Source organism: Panthera onca, chromosome C1 (genome assembly GCF_046562875.1).
Source record: "Panthera onca isolate mPanOnc1 chromosome C1, mPanOnc1 haplotype 2, whole genome shotgun sequence".
Classification (NCBI taxonomy): domain Eukaryota; kingdom Metazoa; phylum Chordata; class Mammalia; order Carnivora; family Felidae; genus Panthera; species Panthera onca.
In genome coordinates, this window is record NC_138346.1 from 3,701,245 (window position 1) to 3,718,197 (window position 16,953).

The 16,953-nt window shown below is 54.0% G+C and overlaps 1 protein-coding gene across 2 annotated transcripts in view; it reads right to left on the reverse strand.

The window, feature by feature from the left end:
* MLPH (melanophilin) overlaps positions 1–16,953 on the reverse strand; it is a 45,681-nt gene that overhangs the window by 24,873 nt on the left and 3,855 nt on the right. For both annotated transcript variants that reach the window (XM_060625872.3, XM_060625871.3), the window contains exons 2-4: positions 16,531–16,661; positions 2,787–3,008; positions 2,547–2,659 (exon numbers count right to left, since the gene is read on the reverse strand). In XM_060625872.3, coding sequence (XP_060481855.3) covers positions 2,547–2,659; positions 2,787–3,008; positions 16,531–16,640 — 445 coding nt within the window. In that variant the 5' untranslated portion in view covers positions 16,641–16,661. The remainder of the gene's footprint in view (positions 1–2,546; positions 2,660–2,786; positions 3,009–16,530; positions 16,662–16,953) is intronic.

A 16,953-nucleotide genomic window follows, 5' to 3' on the forward strand; every position in this document is an offset into this window, starting at 1 on the left:
AGGATGGGGTTTCCTGTCATTTCCTTCCTGGCCCTGGGACCGTCTCCCGCAGCATCTGCCCATCCTGATGTGGGGGACTCGGGAAAACACCCCCATTGCTCTGCGGAGCAGAGCACCCCCCCCAGTGGCTGAAACACCCCCATTGCTCTGTGGATTCCCTGGGAGAAGACCCCCCCAGTGGCCCCCACCAGCTCACCAGTCATTAACTTCAATCGTTTCTATTTTTTTTCAGTTTGACGGCTTAAAAAACCCCACAAAGACACAACCTTCCTTCCCTGCACCCTCTCTGACTCAGTGTGCTGGGCTCCCAGGCGCCCAGGAGGGAGAATGCACCCTGGGCATCCCTCCGGGGGACCTGAGACGCCCCTCACTGGGGATGGCAGCCACTGGGAGCCGGGGTTCCTGTTGCCCCACAGCGCCACCTGGTGGCCCCCGGTGGTGACTACTTTGAAACTGGCAGGTGACTTGGGGTGTTGGCCCCAGCAGCTGGGGACGCCGGCCGGGCATCAGAATCCCCACAGCCTTTCACACAACACAGGCTCCTGAGCCCACCTGGCCCCCGGAAATCCGCACCTCTCGGGGTGAGGCCAGGTCCCCGGGGGTTCTAACGCGGTGGCCTGCGGTTTCCTCGGTGAGCAGGGCCGCCTCTGGGCTTGAGGGTCTCAAATGCTTTGCAGCGTGGCTTTCGGCCCTGCTTCCTGTGGTTCTCGCCCGTGAGCCCTGTCAACCTCCTTCACCTGCCAAGCCGGCTCCTGGCTGGCCAAGGGGGCGTGGGGTCATGGGCTTTACTGATGGGCTCCAGCCTGAGACACAGATACGGCCTTGAGAAGCAGTGGGAGGGCAGAGGGAGATGAGGAAGGGCCTTCAAGGATTGGGCACCTTCCTGTGCCACCTCGGTCACATCTGTTGTCTCGGCATAGTTACCCAGAAAGTCTCCTTTTACTCATGAAAATGTTCTTATTTGAATGATTCATCATATGCCTCCCTCCCCAAGAAGCCCCCTCACCCCACGGTCCACTGTTCCAGGAGCTACAAGTCATTCCGAGTGAGGGTGCCTCGGGGTGGTCCCTGTCCTAAATTCAGGAGTGTGCTAAGATGCCTCAGAAACACCTCAGTGGACACCCAAGCGCTCTGGGGGTGGCTGTGCCCAACTTCAGGTTCTGCCTACCAGCGTGGGGCTTTACAGGACACAGACACAAGTAAGACCTCTCCCCAGAAGGCCTGGGAGGAGACACCTCCAATCCAAGCAGCACAGAACCTGCCCCCGATGTGCCTCCTGCCCTAGGGCCCTTGCCTCCCGGTCCCTCAGATGGAGATATTCAAGACTCCCAGCCTGCCCCCCGCTGCCCACCCCCAGCCTGGTGAGCTCTCCCAGCCTGAAGCCTTGGCCAGGCTTAATGGCAGAGCCTGGGATTCAAGTGGCAGCGAATGACAGCGACAAGGCACGCTCCCTGCAAACACTGCTTAATTATCTCCGCTCAAGTCAACCTTCCAAACTTCAACCTTCCCCTGAAATGATCTCCCTTTCCAAACACCTTAAAGGTGGACAAGACAGGTGAACATACCTGTCAGGTTTGGTGTACGATCACAGTATGGATTTCAAGTTCATTATGAAATAATACTGGGGGGGGGGGCGCCTGGAGGGCTCCGTCGGTCAAGCGTCCGACTTCGGCTCAGGTCATGATCTCGCAGTTTGTGAGTTTGAGCCCCGTGTCCGGCCCTGTGCTGACAGCTCAGAGCCTGGAGCCTGCTTCGGATGCTGTGTCTCCCCCTCTCGCTGCCCCTCCCTGCTTGTTCTCTCTCTCTCTCGCTCTCTCTCAAAAATAAATAGACATTAAAAAAATTATTAAAAAGAAATGGGACTTCCAGGTGCCTGGGTAGCTCAGCCAGTTAATCATCTGACTTCAGCTCAAGTCATGATCTCCCTGTTCCCGAGTTCAAGCCCCACGTGGGGCTCCGTGCTGACAGCTCAAGCCTGGAGCCTGCTTCGGATTCTGTGTCTCCCCCTCTCTCTTCCCCTCCCCCTCTCATGCTCTGTCTCTCTCTGTCTCAGAAGTAAATAAACGTTAAAAAAATGAAATAAATACTTGGATTCAAAATATGAAAACACACCATTGAGTTAGAACTAATTTCTTTAAGTCTTGATAAACACCCGACTCCCAGGGAATGTGTGTGGAAAGAGGGAGTCTCGGCCCCAAACCAGACGCCCAGGGAGGAGGGGTCTGGAGAACACAAGTGCCTTATTATTCGATTAGCCACTGAGGTTCAGAATCTTTGGCTCTGAGTTCTCAACCTGCTAGGAAGCACTGGAAAAATATGACTTCAAAGAGTGGGGGGGTGTCAATAGCATGCAGGACTTCCCAGGGGGCCAGGCCAGGGGGGTGCAGAAGTTTGCACCACACAAAAAGCAGCCAGTTTCACAGAAAATACCCGAAATGCACGGACAGGTGCACACACACACATTCCGAAGGATCTGCTGGGTCCGGAAACATTACGACACGCCTGGGAACAGAAAAGAGCCCCCCCGAGACAGGTACACTCCTCACCTCCACCCTGCAGCCGCCCGCACAGGGACCGGATCACTTTGGCACTCCCGAACCGCTTGAAGCGGGCTCTCAGGTGCCCGTAGTACCACTCCAGAGAGCCCATCTTCACAACCCTGCGGACACACGGAGCTCAGGCCCACGGCCCCGCCCACCCTTTCTTCGGCCAGCCCCTCTGAGGGGACGTGTCAGGCCCTGAAACCCACAGGGTCACCTGGACCCCAGGCACCCGCCCCGGCTCACCTGGCCAGGTGGCAGGGGTCACAGAGCCAGCCCTCCTCCTCCGGGTGGGCGTGGCTACAGTCTTGGCAGGTGAAGAGGTGACAGTCCAGGCATTGCCTCTTGGGGGCCACGAGGAGCCGGTAGGGCTGCAGGCAGCGGGCGCAGTGGGTCTCATTCAGGTGGGCCGCATCCGAGAGCAGCTCCCTCTGGGAGCTCTCTTTCTTAATCCTGTCCTTCAATCCCCTAAGGAAGATATCAGAAACAAGAACTACATTAGACACCTTGTTCTTGCAACAGGTTTTACACGCCTGCACGCGTGTGTGTGCAAACACACACACACACACACACACACACACACACACACACACAATAACTTGGCAGTGAAGAAACCCTAAGAGGCCCTGGGACACCACTTCCCGCGTTGAGTGACACGGACTGCACTTCGCCGATTTCCCTCTCCCCACTCTCCGTTCAAACACTCTGGAAGACAGGCACACACACGAAACTCTTGTGTCAGCTTGGAAAACCAAGAGAGCGTGGCCGAGCGCTGGTGGCATCCAGGGTGGGTGATGTCATCCACCGACCACGGTCCAGACACAGCTGCGTTGACAAGGTAGACTTTGCCTCACAGAGACAAGTACAGGCACCTGAAGCCAGGAGGGGAGGGCCAACCCTCCTCCACTTCCACTTGGACTGTATCTGCATCAGTCAGAAAATCTAGAGGCCACCCTTGTGCCCCTCTCCTACTGACTGCCCGTCATTCTCTATCCAGGCAGAACTACCTCCCAGCACGGCAGGAGGAAAGATGAGGACATGCGAGGCACCGTGCATCCCAGGATGCAAAGTCCCCTGAAATAAGAGCCCCAGGGGTGGTGGCTGGAGACGGACAGTGCCAACTATGGGGGAAGGGACAATTATACTCTGCCTCAGATTCTCTAAAACATAACTTCTCTTCTTCATAGCTGGACAGCAGGAAAGGAGAGAAGGGGAGAGCCCGTGCTGGTCCAGCACAGTGACCCCAGCTGGCTCCTGCCGGCTGCAGGGCAATCACCCTGACCCGGAGCTGCACAGGGAGGAGGTGGGCGGGGCCAGGCCAACGCACACAGGATGCTCATTGCAAACACGGGGTTGACCAGATGTCCCTCCACTACGGGTGCCTCGGCAGACATAAGTCTAAGTCACCGTCAGGAAGAAAAGACACCCTGAGTGCGACTGTCGGAAACAGAAGACAACTTGAAACAAGTGTGTTTGGCACGTTCACTGGGATTGAGAGGAGGGGATAAAGAAGGAACCAGGCTGAGATGGAAAGACCACAGGCTATGTTCACCGAGGTGGAGAAGAGATGGTCAAAATAAAGATGGGAAGGAATGAAGACTGACAGCGGGGAGGAAGACGGGCAGAATTACCACCAGAGCGTACGAAGTCCAAAGATTTAGACCGGTGGCCCTCAAGGCGGGGTCCGGGAACCTCTGGAAGTTCCCAAGACCCTTTCAAAGGGTCCACAAGGCCAAAATTATTTTAGTAATGATGCTGAAATGTTATTCCTCTTGTTTGCTGTCTGATGCCTGCAGTGGCCATAGAAAAGCAATGATGGCCAAACAGCTAGGACCTCAGCACGAGTCAAGGCAGAGGGACAAACTACAAATTGCCATTCCAGTCTTTGTCACGGAAGTAAAGGAGAGCATGTCTTTGATGAAGTGTGTCCTGATTAAAGGCAGGTGCTCGATGCTACAATGACAGCTGTTCAACTAATTACACCTTGACCCTTGAGCACGTGTCTTTTTAATATTCTGCATGAATGGAGAGACGGGACGCACACACAGGAAGCATTCCTGCTACATCCTGAAGCACCACCAAGGTCCTGAGGAGGGGAAGCAGGCACTCGCCGGACTTCCAACGGGAGCTAGAAGCTTTTTTCACGGGACATCACTTTTACTTAAAAGAACAACTGAAAGAGAAACTATTCTGACTTGGGCGTTCGCCAGACATTTTCTTAGGAATGAACAGAGGGAGCCTGTCACCTCGAGGAAACAAGTGACAGTCTTTGTGGCCAATGACAAAATTCAAGCTTTCAAGCACAAAGAAGGATCTTGGGAGATTTATGTCTGCCGCCATGAGTTTGATGGTGTCTAACGCTAATGTTTTTTTATTTTTTATTGTTTTCTTTTTTTTTTTTTTTTGCTAATGTTTTTTTAGAGGTTGCTGATGACATCAGTGGCGACGGAGTCAATGTGATTCCTTTGGGTATATAATGAAATGTGTCACCAGAAGCTGCATAGCGCGCAACAAAACTACACATGGATAAAAGATTCACTTTGAGTGCAAGACAGATCAACGGATTTTAATGTAAAAGGGAGGGAAAAGTTCACTGATATGGTTTCAGATTCCACCGTGCAACCTCCTTTAAGAAATTACTAGTTGTGGGGCTCCTGGGTGGCTCAGTCAGTTGAGCGTCCGACTTCGGCTCAGGTCATGATCTCGTGGTTCGCGGGTTCGAGGCCCGTGTCAGGCTCTGTGCTGACAGCTTAGACCCTGGAACCTGCTTCTGGTTCCGTGTCTCCCTCTCTCTCTGCCCCTCTGCTATTCTCCCTCTCAAAAACAAATAAACCTTAAAATTTTTTTTTAAAAATTACCCATTTGTTGTGTTTCCATGTAGAATCAAAACACAATGTTCATAATCATCTGGCTATTGAAACACCCCTCTTTTTTCCAACTATACATTTGGAAGAGGCCAGATTTTCTTCAAATTCCTCAGCCAAGACAACATACTACAACGCACTGGAAACAGAAGCAGATATGAGAATCCAACCATCTCCTCTTACACCAGACACTGAAGGGATTTCCAAAAATATAGAGCATGCCAGGGGCGCCTGGGTGGCTCAGTCGGTTGAGCGTCCGACTTCGGCTCAAGTCATGATCTCACGGCTGGTGGGTTCAAGCCCCACACTGGGCTCTGTGCTGACAGCTCAGAGCCTGGAGCCTGTTTCAGATTCTGTGTCTCCCTCTTTCTCTGCCCCACCCCCACTCATGCTCTGTCTCTCTCTCTCAAAAAATAAACATTAAAAAAAATTTTTTAAATATAGAACATGCCAGACTTCTCATTTGCTACGGAAAAAGTTATTGTTCATAAAAAATGTTATTTATGTTAACACATACGGGGTTTACTGTTGTTATTTAAGCGAATGAATGAATATTTTTTTTTTTTTTTTTTTTTTTTTTTTTGAATGAATATTTTTTAAATGTCTGGTTTCAATTTCTGATAGGGTAAATATTGACATGAATAACCCACATGAACAGAAGCTCTTGGGGGTTTCTCTATAATTTAAGAATGTAAAGGGGACCCTGAGGCCAAAATACTTGAGAACGGCGGACTTGGAAGCAAGTTTGCTGCCCCAGACGCAGAGAAAAGGGCTAAAGGGACGGGAACGAGGAGGAGGAGGGCAGAGGTGGAAACAGGGACGGATGGAGGAGGAGATTAGCAGAGGGGTGTCTGGGGACCAGAAGCCCACAGCCGACTTCCAGCCCACTCTGAGACACCAACGTCAAGTACTCTCTGCAAGACAGGCTGAGGGTCCTCTGAGGACAAGGTGGGGGGGGGGGTCTGGTGCAAGGAAAGCCCTTTCAAGACAGGGCAGGGAAGGGAAGCCCCCTCTTGGCAATGACCGGGCGTGGAAGGGAGAAGGGCTGGAGGCGACGCAAAGAGGTCAGAACTGTCTGTCCTTGCTCTCCTCCTCTCGGGGGGAGTCCGGAGGGGAGCGTGGTGGAAATGTGTGAGTACCGGGGACAGCCAGGACCCAGGGGCTGGTGATGCTCCCTCCAGGTCCGCTAGGGAGGAGCACACTGTGGCCACAGCACCAACGTCCCACAGCAGCCACTGAAAGAGGGATGGGCTCGGACCAGTGCTCTGCTCTCTGCCTCTTGGGCTGGGCGGTCCTTAGCCTGTGTCCCTGCAGGGTGGCACGAGGTGCCGAGGGACCAGGGGACTGGCAGTCTGGGGGCTGGGGCGGAGAGGGGTTGATGGCTGGGATCGGGGATCTCAGCAGCGGGTGCCAGCCGTGCCCGACGCCGGGAGAATTCACACACGAGTGATGGTCCCGATCCTGGAAGCAGACCTGACCCTCCACTCCGTCACAGGGACCAGCAAGGAGCCAGGAGACAGTGGGCGGAGTCGAGACCCCAGCAGCGCTGTCACCCTGGGGGCCAGGAGCCGCTCCCCCCACACCCACCGCTGCCCTGGCCACAAGCAGGGGCTGTGGGGATCTGGGACTCGGAAGGAGAAGACTGAGCCGCGAAGAGTCTGTCCGTGTAAGTGAGCAGAGTCTCGGAAACTGGAAACCGACAGGCTGAAGCCATGTCCTGCCCCAGCGGTGGGGACTCACGGGCAATCTTGGACGGGTGCTAAACGGACTGCTTTTCTCGGCACGGCTTGGTTGGCTGTGAGTCCTGACCAAGCTGCGGAGACAGTGATCACCGGAAGAACACGCAAGTCTCCCGGCCAGGAGACAAGGAGGATCCGGGCCTTCAGGTCAGGAGTTGCTGGCCTGTAGACCGCACAGGGACAGGCTGCCGGCACCGCTCGGTTCCGACGAAGCGGGCTCGCTCTCGGGGAACGTGGGTGGGCTGGCAGGTGGCTTCTCTGCAAGGCCGAGAGAGAGAGACAGAGAGAGAGAGAGCGAGCGAGCTAGCAGCAATGGGCCAGCTTCCTGTTGCTGCTGTCGCAAATTCCCACACATCTCGTGGCTTAAAATAACACCTTCTCTTCATTTGATGGCTCCGAAGGTCAGAAGCCTGACGTGGGTGTCACTGGGCCCAAATCAAGCTGTTGGCAGGACGGAATCCTTCCGGGAGGCCCTGGGGGAGAATCTGTTCTTGTGCTCTTTCCAGCGTCCAGAGGGCACGTCGCGGGCCCGCGGCCCCGTCCTCCACCTTCAGAGCCCATGTGGCAGGAGGGCTCCTCCCCACGGCGGAGCACTCTGGCTCTCGTGCTGTCCTGCCTCCCTTCCTTCCACCTGCTGGCCCCTTTCTGATCACCCTGGGCCATGCGGGTCATCCAGGACCGTCTCCCCAGGTCCAGGCCAGCTGATTAGAGGCCTTAATGGCCTCTGCAACCTAATCTTCCTTTGGCACACGGCCGGACACGATCACGGATTCGGGGGATCAGCACGTGGGCATCTTTGGCGGGGGAGGGTGTTATCCCACCAAAATTCCAAAGGGGAAGTGTGAGCAGAGGTCTCCCTCCCGGCTGAGAGATTCCCGACCGCCAGTTCCACGGGCCACGCCTCTCCGGAGAACCTAACCTGCAGACGTGCCCCCCACGGAGAGACGAGTCCCAGGGGTGACCCTAAGAATGGGGCGTGGGGGCCCGAAGGCACCATTGAGTCGCAGACTCAAGAGGCGAAATTCTTGACGGTGTGGCGCCCAAACGCAGCGTGACCGTCCCACACAACTGAGGAAAGAGACCGTGTCGTGCAAGGGTAACTGAAGAGCGGATACGGGGCTCTAAAGTCCCGATCACGGGAAGGAGTATCGGGAATGATAGGGAACGAGAACAGAAACTCGCTAAGGTCCCGTGCAGTCCTTGGAAGAGAGAGGCCACAGGACGACCAACAGGACGAGGAGGAAATCCTCGCGGCTGCGTGAGCCACGGGCCCCGAGTGTCACGGGAGTCTCGGCAGTGGTCTTGGTCGGTCTGGGGTGCCAGGGGGCCCGGCTGGGGGCACACTTCACGTTCCTTGGCGGCAGTATCTCCAAAGCGAGCCACGAAAGCTCACGTCTCACGCAGGGAGAACTTTCAGAGAGAATCTCAGGAGCCCTGGTCTGTTTGCGGAAACAGCAATCCACAACCCCACCTGTTTGCCTTCCTGGGGAACGCTCGCAGGCCTAATATTTGATTTTCGGGCTGTGCCCTTTGCAACAGGGTGTTCTATTTAGGTAAGCTCAGTCCTCGCCCAGGGGCATGAGTCACTGTGCCGAGCACTCTTGTGCCCCCAGGGCTTTCGGATTACCCAACCCTTCCCACCCGGACACAGCTGCGAGGCCACCCTGGGCGGATCTGCGGGAAGGTCCTCATAGGAGCACAGCAGACAGCAGGCTCTCCGGCAGGGAGTGCGGGCTCCGGATGCCCCACGCAGGCTCGCCATCCTCTCCCCTGCGCGCATCCGTGGGGTCCAGGAGGCGGGTGTCCACAGGACTGGCTCTTCCCCGGATGGAGCGAGCGAAAGAGCGGGGCCACTCTCTGGAGGTTTACTACTCTGTACTGATGTGACATCAAAAAATAACGTGTATCTTTCCTGTAGCTAACGTTCTCAACACCCGAATAACGGGAACAAACGGCGAACACAGAGAGGACCGATGGTACAGACCGACACCCAGCAAGACGTCCCCTCCCCCCGATATTCCCATGGCTAAAGACTCCTGGCCATTCTTCACAGCCGGGAGACCTGGCCCATTCCCAGTGTCCTCCCCTGCGAATGGGGATAACAGTAAGAGCCACGTGGCAGGCTTGTCCGGGGAGTAAACGATGTAACTCCGTGCACATTCCTAATGATCCGTGCACAAAGACAGCTTTTGAGTCTTTCCGTGGTCAGGTACTGTGCTGGGCGCTGGTGACAAAATAGAGCCCTCCCCGGGCTGAGACATGGGTGGGGAGGCCAACTCTAACTCAACAAGTACGTGACTCATATGGATTCAGACCGGCCCTAAGTGCTGTGGAGGGAGATCCAGGAGGCTAAGCAGAAAGAAGTGGCACTGGGAGGGTGGCGGCTATTTTAGGAAGGGCAATCCGGGGAGGCCTCTCTGAGGAGGTGACATCGGAGAAGGGACGTGAAGGAGGCAGCAACAGGAGGAAAGGAGCTTCCTGGGGGCCACAGAGAGAAAGACAACAGGGCAGGGAGGGCGGAGGGGAGACGTCCCGCAGAGGTGGTGTGGCATGAACTGGGTTGGCCGTGTGGCTGGTGAGCCACAGCTGGGATTTATTTTGAGGGCTGAGCCAACAGGGCTTGCTGAGGCACGGAATGTGGGACGAGGGGAAGGAGCCAACCGTGATCCCTGGGCACTAGACCTCAGCAACCAGGCTGTTTCCGAGATGGGGAAGTGGGGGCCTTGGGTGAATCGAGACCTGCCTTAGGCAGGCTGGATTAGAGATGCTGGTTAGACCCCCGGCCAAGGTGCTCAGTGGGCATTCGTCCCCATGTGTCACAGGTTCAGAGGCAAGTTCTCGGCTGAGGGCATCACTGCAGGACTTGTCGTCGAGACCTGCACTGTCCAATATGGCAGCCACTAGGCACGTGTGGCTATTTTAGTTACAATGAAAAAAAGAAAGACAAAGCTGGTTCCCCGGTTGCACGAGCCCATTTCAAATGCTTAACCGGAGCGGAGGCTGGAGTGCAGAGGGAGGCCAGCGGCTCATTCTGCGGGACGGTGCTGGTCTAGAGGGCATTAGAGCCACAGTGCAGTGAAGACCGCTCCGAGAGCGAGTGTGCACAGAGGTGAGAAGGGGTGGGGGCCCCGGACCCTCTGAAAGTGAATACTGGGGGGTCCAGGAAGATCAGCAAAGGAAACAGAAGGGGCTGGACCCCACGACACGAGTGGGCAGCAAGAAAAAGCTCAGTGGGTACGGAGCCTCCGTTACTGCTAGACTTTTCTATGCATTTTTTAAAAAGTGAAATGTCAGGGAGCCTGGGTGGCTCAGTCAGTTAAGTGTCCAACTTGTGATTTCGGCTCAGGTCACGATCTCACGGTTCATGGGTTCGAGCCCTGCATCGGGCTCTGTGCTGACAGCTCAGAGCCTGGAGCCTGCTTCAGATTGGGTGTCTCCTTCTCTCTCTGTCCCTCCCCTGCTCGGGCGTTCTCTCCCTCTTTTTCTCTCTCTCTCAAATAAATAAACATTAAAATTAAAAAAAAAATCACAATATGCTTTTTCCACATAACCAAAGCTTATAATTTTGGACATTCGGGTCTTAGTTCTCTGCTCTTATGATCCTTGCTGTGAGGAATAGCTTCTCCTAATTCTTTCTGTAGGATGACTTTTCACAGGTTCAAAGGGTGAACACACATTTAGGGCTTTTGCTACATGATGCCAGCCAGACTGGCCTCTGCAAAGGCCAACTTTATCCCTCTCTTTGTGCATTTGCCTGAACCCTTTAGCCAGGCTGCAGACTGGGAGTCTCATTCATCTTTGGAAATATGTGAAAACAATATATTTTGTTTAGTTTGTATTTCTATCGTCATGCTTTTAGCTATTGCTTTGTGTTTATTGGTTATGTGCATTTTTCAGCTGGTGAATTTCCTGTTTGTATTCTTTTCCTATTTCATTGGGCTCTTCATGGCTTTCTAATTTGGAAAACTTACCTATCTTTCTGATATTATGAAGCTCCTTATACATCGAGGATATGAATCGTCACCATTTCTGTTAAATTGTTTCTTCTAACTTTTTAAACATTAAAATTTACAAAAAATTTTTTTCTTTTAAAATTCACATATATATAATGCATATATTTACTTAGTCGATACTAAGTTCATAGACCAATACTAAGTTCATATTTATCTCTATTCTGTTCCAGGAATCTTCATAGTTGCATGTTTTATATTTTTAACAAATCAATTACAAATCTCACGGAGGTTAAACCTCACCCGTGGTCAACTGTCCCTAAAGTAACCTTTCCCACTGCTACAAAATGTTACCTTTACTGTACTAGAAATTGTTACACATACTTTGCTGTGTTTTAGACCTTTCCATGTTGTTTCCTTGATGACAGCCATGGAGAACCAATTTATTTTCATTAATGTAGCACTGAAATAAATTATCTCACGGAACAAGGTCCTTCTTACTATTTTTACGTCCTTGTTCCTCCATACCATTTTCTCACGTTCCCCAACGTGCCGCGGGGATTTGACTGGGGTTACAATTCACTGATTCCTCTGCAGTATGATGCTTGCACCACTTAGAATGTATGGTATCACTTGCTATTTATTTAAAATTTTTGTATGCTGCTCAATAATGTTTTGTGCTACTCGTCATACCGCATTTGTACATTTCTGATACGTGTATCTCCAGGTACCTCATGTTTTTATTGTAAATAGAATTTTTTTTCTATATATTTTCTTATTATTTTTGGTGTCTAAGAGGGGGACACCGATTTTCTTCTACATTCTTTTGTAATTAGGCAGGCTACTCAATTCTCTTTTTTCTTTGTCTTTCAGAGAACTTGGGTTTTCACACCTGTAGATAATAGCTCTGTTTTGCTATCTTCTCTAATCGCATCGGCTAGCATATCAACAACAATGATAAACAATGATAAATTAGTGGTGATGAGTGGTGCCGATAGAAATCCTTTTCTTGTTTCTAACATTAATCTATCCTGATGGCTATTCTTTGGGGGATACTTTTATTGTGTTAAGAAAGAATTTTTATTTCCACTTTACTAATTAAAAAAAAAAAAGATCGGAAAGAGCACACTACCAAACACTCCTCGGTGGCACTGAGATAATTCTAAGTTTTGTCTCCCTGACACTCATGAAGGCTCACGGCCCAAGCCCTGCCCCAGGTAGCAGACTTAGCATAAGGGGGGCCATTGTCTCACCCAAGCGTCCGCCATGTTTGAAGGCTCAAAGTTCATCCACAGGAAGACACGCATCCTCGTTATAGCCCAACGCTCAGGACTCGATGGTAGGAAACAGGTAGTACGTGAAATCTATCCTAAAGCACCTTTCTGATGCCAATGGTGTGAACACCCTGATTTTGTATATCTTTGAATTTCCCACTCTTTGGGGTGCAGCAGCACGTCCTGAAGGGAAGCCAGGAATAACATGACACCCTCACCCTGTATGGTAACCATGGCCCTCCCCAGTCCCTGGTCCCACACGCCACCCTCAGGGGGCGACTTCTGCGTGCCTGGGGCTAAGCCAATGATGGCGTGGCCTCCACCTTCCTCCTAGTCGATTCAGAGGGAAGCCATCTGTGTCGTCTATTTGGAAGGCCACGTCAGGAGCTTCGGGCTGAGGCAGCGGCCAAAATCCTTCACCCCTTGCCTCTCACAGCTGGGACGGGCTCTGTCTTCCCCATGGGGCTGTGAGTGTCCTCAGCACGGGCTGGGGAGGGCCAGGCCCAGCGAGGGACCAGGGGCTTCAGTGTTTGGGGGACACTCTACTACCTGTGGGTGTTACTGAAACCAGTCTCACAGCCACGTGGACTTCGTCCTCCCCATATCGGGGATCTTCAGCCAGGCCCTGCCCCAGCATCCTCTACAACGGGTTGGTACTCTCACGTCTGGGGAGAGGTCTGCCTGACACACGTTTCCTTAACTTGTAAATATCGAAAGAAATATTCTTGCTGTTGTCTTCAAATTGGTCTATTCGGTGGACTGCTTGTTTAGCAAAGCGCCCCTTGGCAGGTCTGCTCCTGGGGAATCAGGCCCACACACTGTGCCCACCTGAGGCACATTCAGGGCAGGAGAATTCTTTCCCTTTAGCGAACATGCTTGTTTCTTGGTTTCATAATTCTTCCCCCATGAGCTCCGTTCTGTCAGCCACTGTGGCGGGTTCCTCCAGCTCTGCCGTCCGTCCAGCCGGCATCTCTTTGGGGGGATGGCAAAGACATCAGAAACCCATCTGCGCGATCCCCGAGCTGCCACCCACCTGGTGGTCATTGGAGGACTGGTTTCTCAGCTCAGCCCAGGACTGATTCACAGATCAGAGAACCAGAGTGAGGCATGTTAGCTAACGGCTCTGTAGAGCGAGTTCTGGCATCGGGAACCCAGAGTGTTTACGCTGTGCTGGTTGTAGCATTTCTAGGCAGCATTGCCCGTCTGGGCAGAACTCGAACCCATGGGTTCTGACCTCACGGTGCTCATCACGTCTACCTGCCTCGAGACCTCGCGCCTGGGTCCTGCGGCACCCCGGGGTCAGGGGACACTGGAGGAAAGGTTCCTCACGGACAGAAGCAGCTTTACTCTTTGTGGCGTGTTTAACAATGCTGTGAACACCCTGCTTTTGTATTAACATCCTAATTTTGTATTTGAGGCAAAACCATCAAATATGATAAGAAATGTAAAAACCCTTCCCTCCCTGCACCCCCTGAAACGACTCTTTACTTCCCAAACGTGATCACCTGCTAGATCCGGCCATGGTAGTGCCATTTGGGCGTCCCTGCCCTTGACCTAATGTTACTTGGACACAAACTTTCCACACCGCTGCACGCTTGCATTTCCGGGAGAGACACAACCTCCCACTGCATTAACGTTCCCCGTACAACCTCTCCCTGTCTGATGTCTGATGGGGGATGTTTAAGAAGCCCGTCCCCAACCACGAGGCAGACAGAGTAGACACGGCAGAACGGGCCAATCCCCCAACACGCCCTGCCTCCCACTCCCCACCCTGGCCCTTTCTGAGCAGGCGGCTTTGGGCACCTCCTGACGAGGAGACAGGGGGTTGCCCTGACCATAACTGGCCTGGGGACCTGGCCTGAGCTACAGGCTGTGCGCCGGATAGGGGGTGACACAGCCCACATCCTTGTAGGAGCCTTCTGGTTCCGACAGTGTGGAGAGGTCCCCGGGCCCGTTTCCTCTTTGCAATGCGAAATGACCAAAGGAGTAGGAAGATAAGGAAGGACGGACGTCAGAAGGGACTCACCTTCATGCAAGAAACACAGGGACTTCTGCAAAACCCACCTCAGCTGTCTAGATGAAGGAGGAGCTGCCCAGCTCATGGGTCTCTGGGAAAGGGGGTGCGTCTTGGGACCTGGCCCGCGGGGTCCTCCCTCTGCTCCCTGGGGAGCTGGGCTCCCCTCCTGTCCCATTTATCTGTGTTTCTGTATACATTTCAAATAAAAGTTGCCAACAGCTGAGCTGCCTGGAGGCAGGGTTTGGTCCCTCTCCGGGGAAGAGGGTGCTGTGAACGGGAAAGGTTGGGCTGGTTTTGCTGGCATAGGCATCGTGGGCCTCGGCAGAGCCAGGCGGCCGGGCTGGGGCAGGTGGGTGCAAAGCTCTGACCCCTGCGTGGTACTCGGAGGTCGGGTCAGGTCAAGGCCGGCCGTGGGCCCCAGTGTCAGGTCTCATGTGGGTGGGTGAGCGGCTGACAATCCCTGGAGGCCAGCAGGGTGGAAGTGTCTTAGCAACAAAAGCCCAGGGGGTGACCCGGGAGCCCAGGGCAGAATGGAGGGCAGGGGGCTGCACAGAGAAACAGCTGGAAGCCTGGGCAGCACTGACCCGGACCCCTCCCCACAGACCCTGGGGGCGCCGATCAGAAACACACTTGTTTCTCTTCGTGCCTTGTCTGTTTCTCGTGGCCTCTGTCCCGTGTCGGGACCTAGAGTTCCTCCCAGCCCCGGTCTGTCTCTGTCATCTCGGGGGCCCTGCCTTCCTCTCTGGATCCCCTCCTGCGGGGTCTCCTCCTGTCTGGTGCCTAAACACTGGGGGCAGCTGAATAATGCTTCTCCCGCATGAAAAATGTCACGTTCCTGGTTCCCAGGTGTAAACGCATTACCTCACATGGCAAAAGAGGCTTTGCAGATGGGGTTAAGTTAGGGATCTTAGGCGGGAGGTTACCCTGGATTACCTGGGTGGGCCCTGTGTCGTCACGGGTCTGTATAAGGGACGGAGGGAGAAGGGGAGGAGAGCAGAGTCGGGGGCTGTGGAAGACGCCGTGATGAAGGTCCTGAAGACAGGCAGGGCTGGGGGGAGGGGGCTCGGGAAGCTGGAAAAGGCAAGGACACAGACTCTCCCCTGGAGCTTCTAGACGGAACGCAAACCCGCCGACACCGTGACTGGAAGACTTCTGGCCTCCAGAACCACGGGACATTTGTGCATCTGAAGCCACTAGACTTGTGGCGACTGTAGCGGCCCCAGGAAACAGATACGAGTATCATCTACCGGTGACAATGCCACCATCCCTTCTGGGCTTGCGGCCAGCACGCGTGGAGCCCTCTTGTCCGCCGGGCATCCGACAGGCAACCTAACCCCCGTGTCCGAACCCTCTCCTGGTTTCCCCCAGGCCTGCTCCACCTCGCTGCACCTTCCGGGTCACTCAGGCCACGAGTCGCCCTCGTCACCCCCACTTGCAGTCGTGGGCAGACTGGCTGGTTCTGCCCTCCCGCTACATTTGGCCGCGTCCCGGGGGCCCGCAGCTGGCAGGGCAGAAGCCGGCTCTCGTTGCGGCCTTGCCCCTGCCTGCACTGCTCTCTCAGACACGTTCTTGCCCACCCTCGCCAGAAGCCCTTGCCCCCGTGTCTCCTCGACAGGCCTTCCAGCCACAAGGACACCAGGAAAGTCTCGTAAGCGAGCACACAGCACAGCTAAGCCTTAGAGGTGGGGGAGGAGTAGATAATGGCAGAGGGTGTTGGCTCAGTCCATGGCCACCCATTGGGGGATGGGGTCCCCCCCCAATACACTGGAAAGAAAGACAAACTCAGCCTCGATGCTAAAACCCCTCCAGCCCGACATCCGGGTGTTTCCGTATTTTATCACCTTCACCTCGCCCTGCCACGGTTGAAGCATCTCCTGGCTCAGTAGACGGGACCTGAAGCTGGACCAGGATGAACTAAAAGTATTCAGGGCACAGTGGGATGCACTGGAATGCAGGCTGGGGAGTCAGATCCCCTCGCTTTAATTATGAGGAAACTGAGCCCGGACAGCAGGACGTTTCCCAGCATCCGGCTTCCCATCCGGTGTCCTGCCCCCCAAGCTCCCTGCTGTCTGCTCACCCCCAGCGTCCCGGGGAGGTGCCCCCTCCAGGGGACACCGGAGGGACAGGCTCGGCCTCATACACTCACCCCAGCCTTTCCTCTTCTTTCCTTCTCAGATCGAAGTCCCGCTGAACCACTTCCCAGACGTGCTTGGCCTCGTCGTCCGTGAGCTTGGAAAGATCCAGTTTTTTCCCCATCTCTGCCTGTGAGGATCACACCTGGAATAAGACAGGATAGAAATGGACTCTGATTTGTTTCACAAGGGGTTAATTATGACAAGTGACCATCACCCAGGCAGCATCTAAAATGAAAACTTCCTCAGAGGTCCTATGGCACTCAACTAAAATATTCCCTGACTTGTGCCTTAAATTGGTGAAAAATAATTTATTAATTAAAAAAATGTTTTAACGTTTACTCATTTTTGAGAGACAGAGCACAAGCGGAGAGGAGGACGGAGAGGGGGACGGAGAGGGAGACACAGAATCCGAAGCAGGCTCCAGGCTCCGAGCT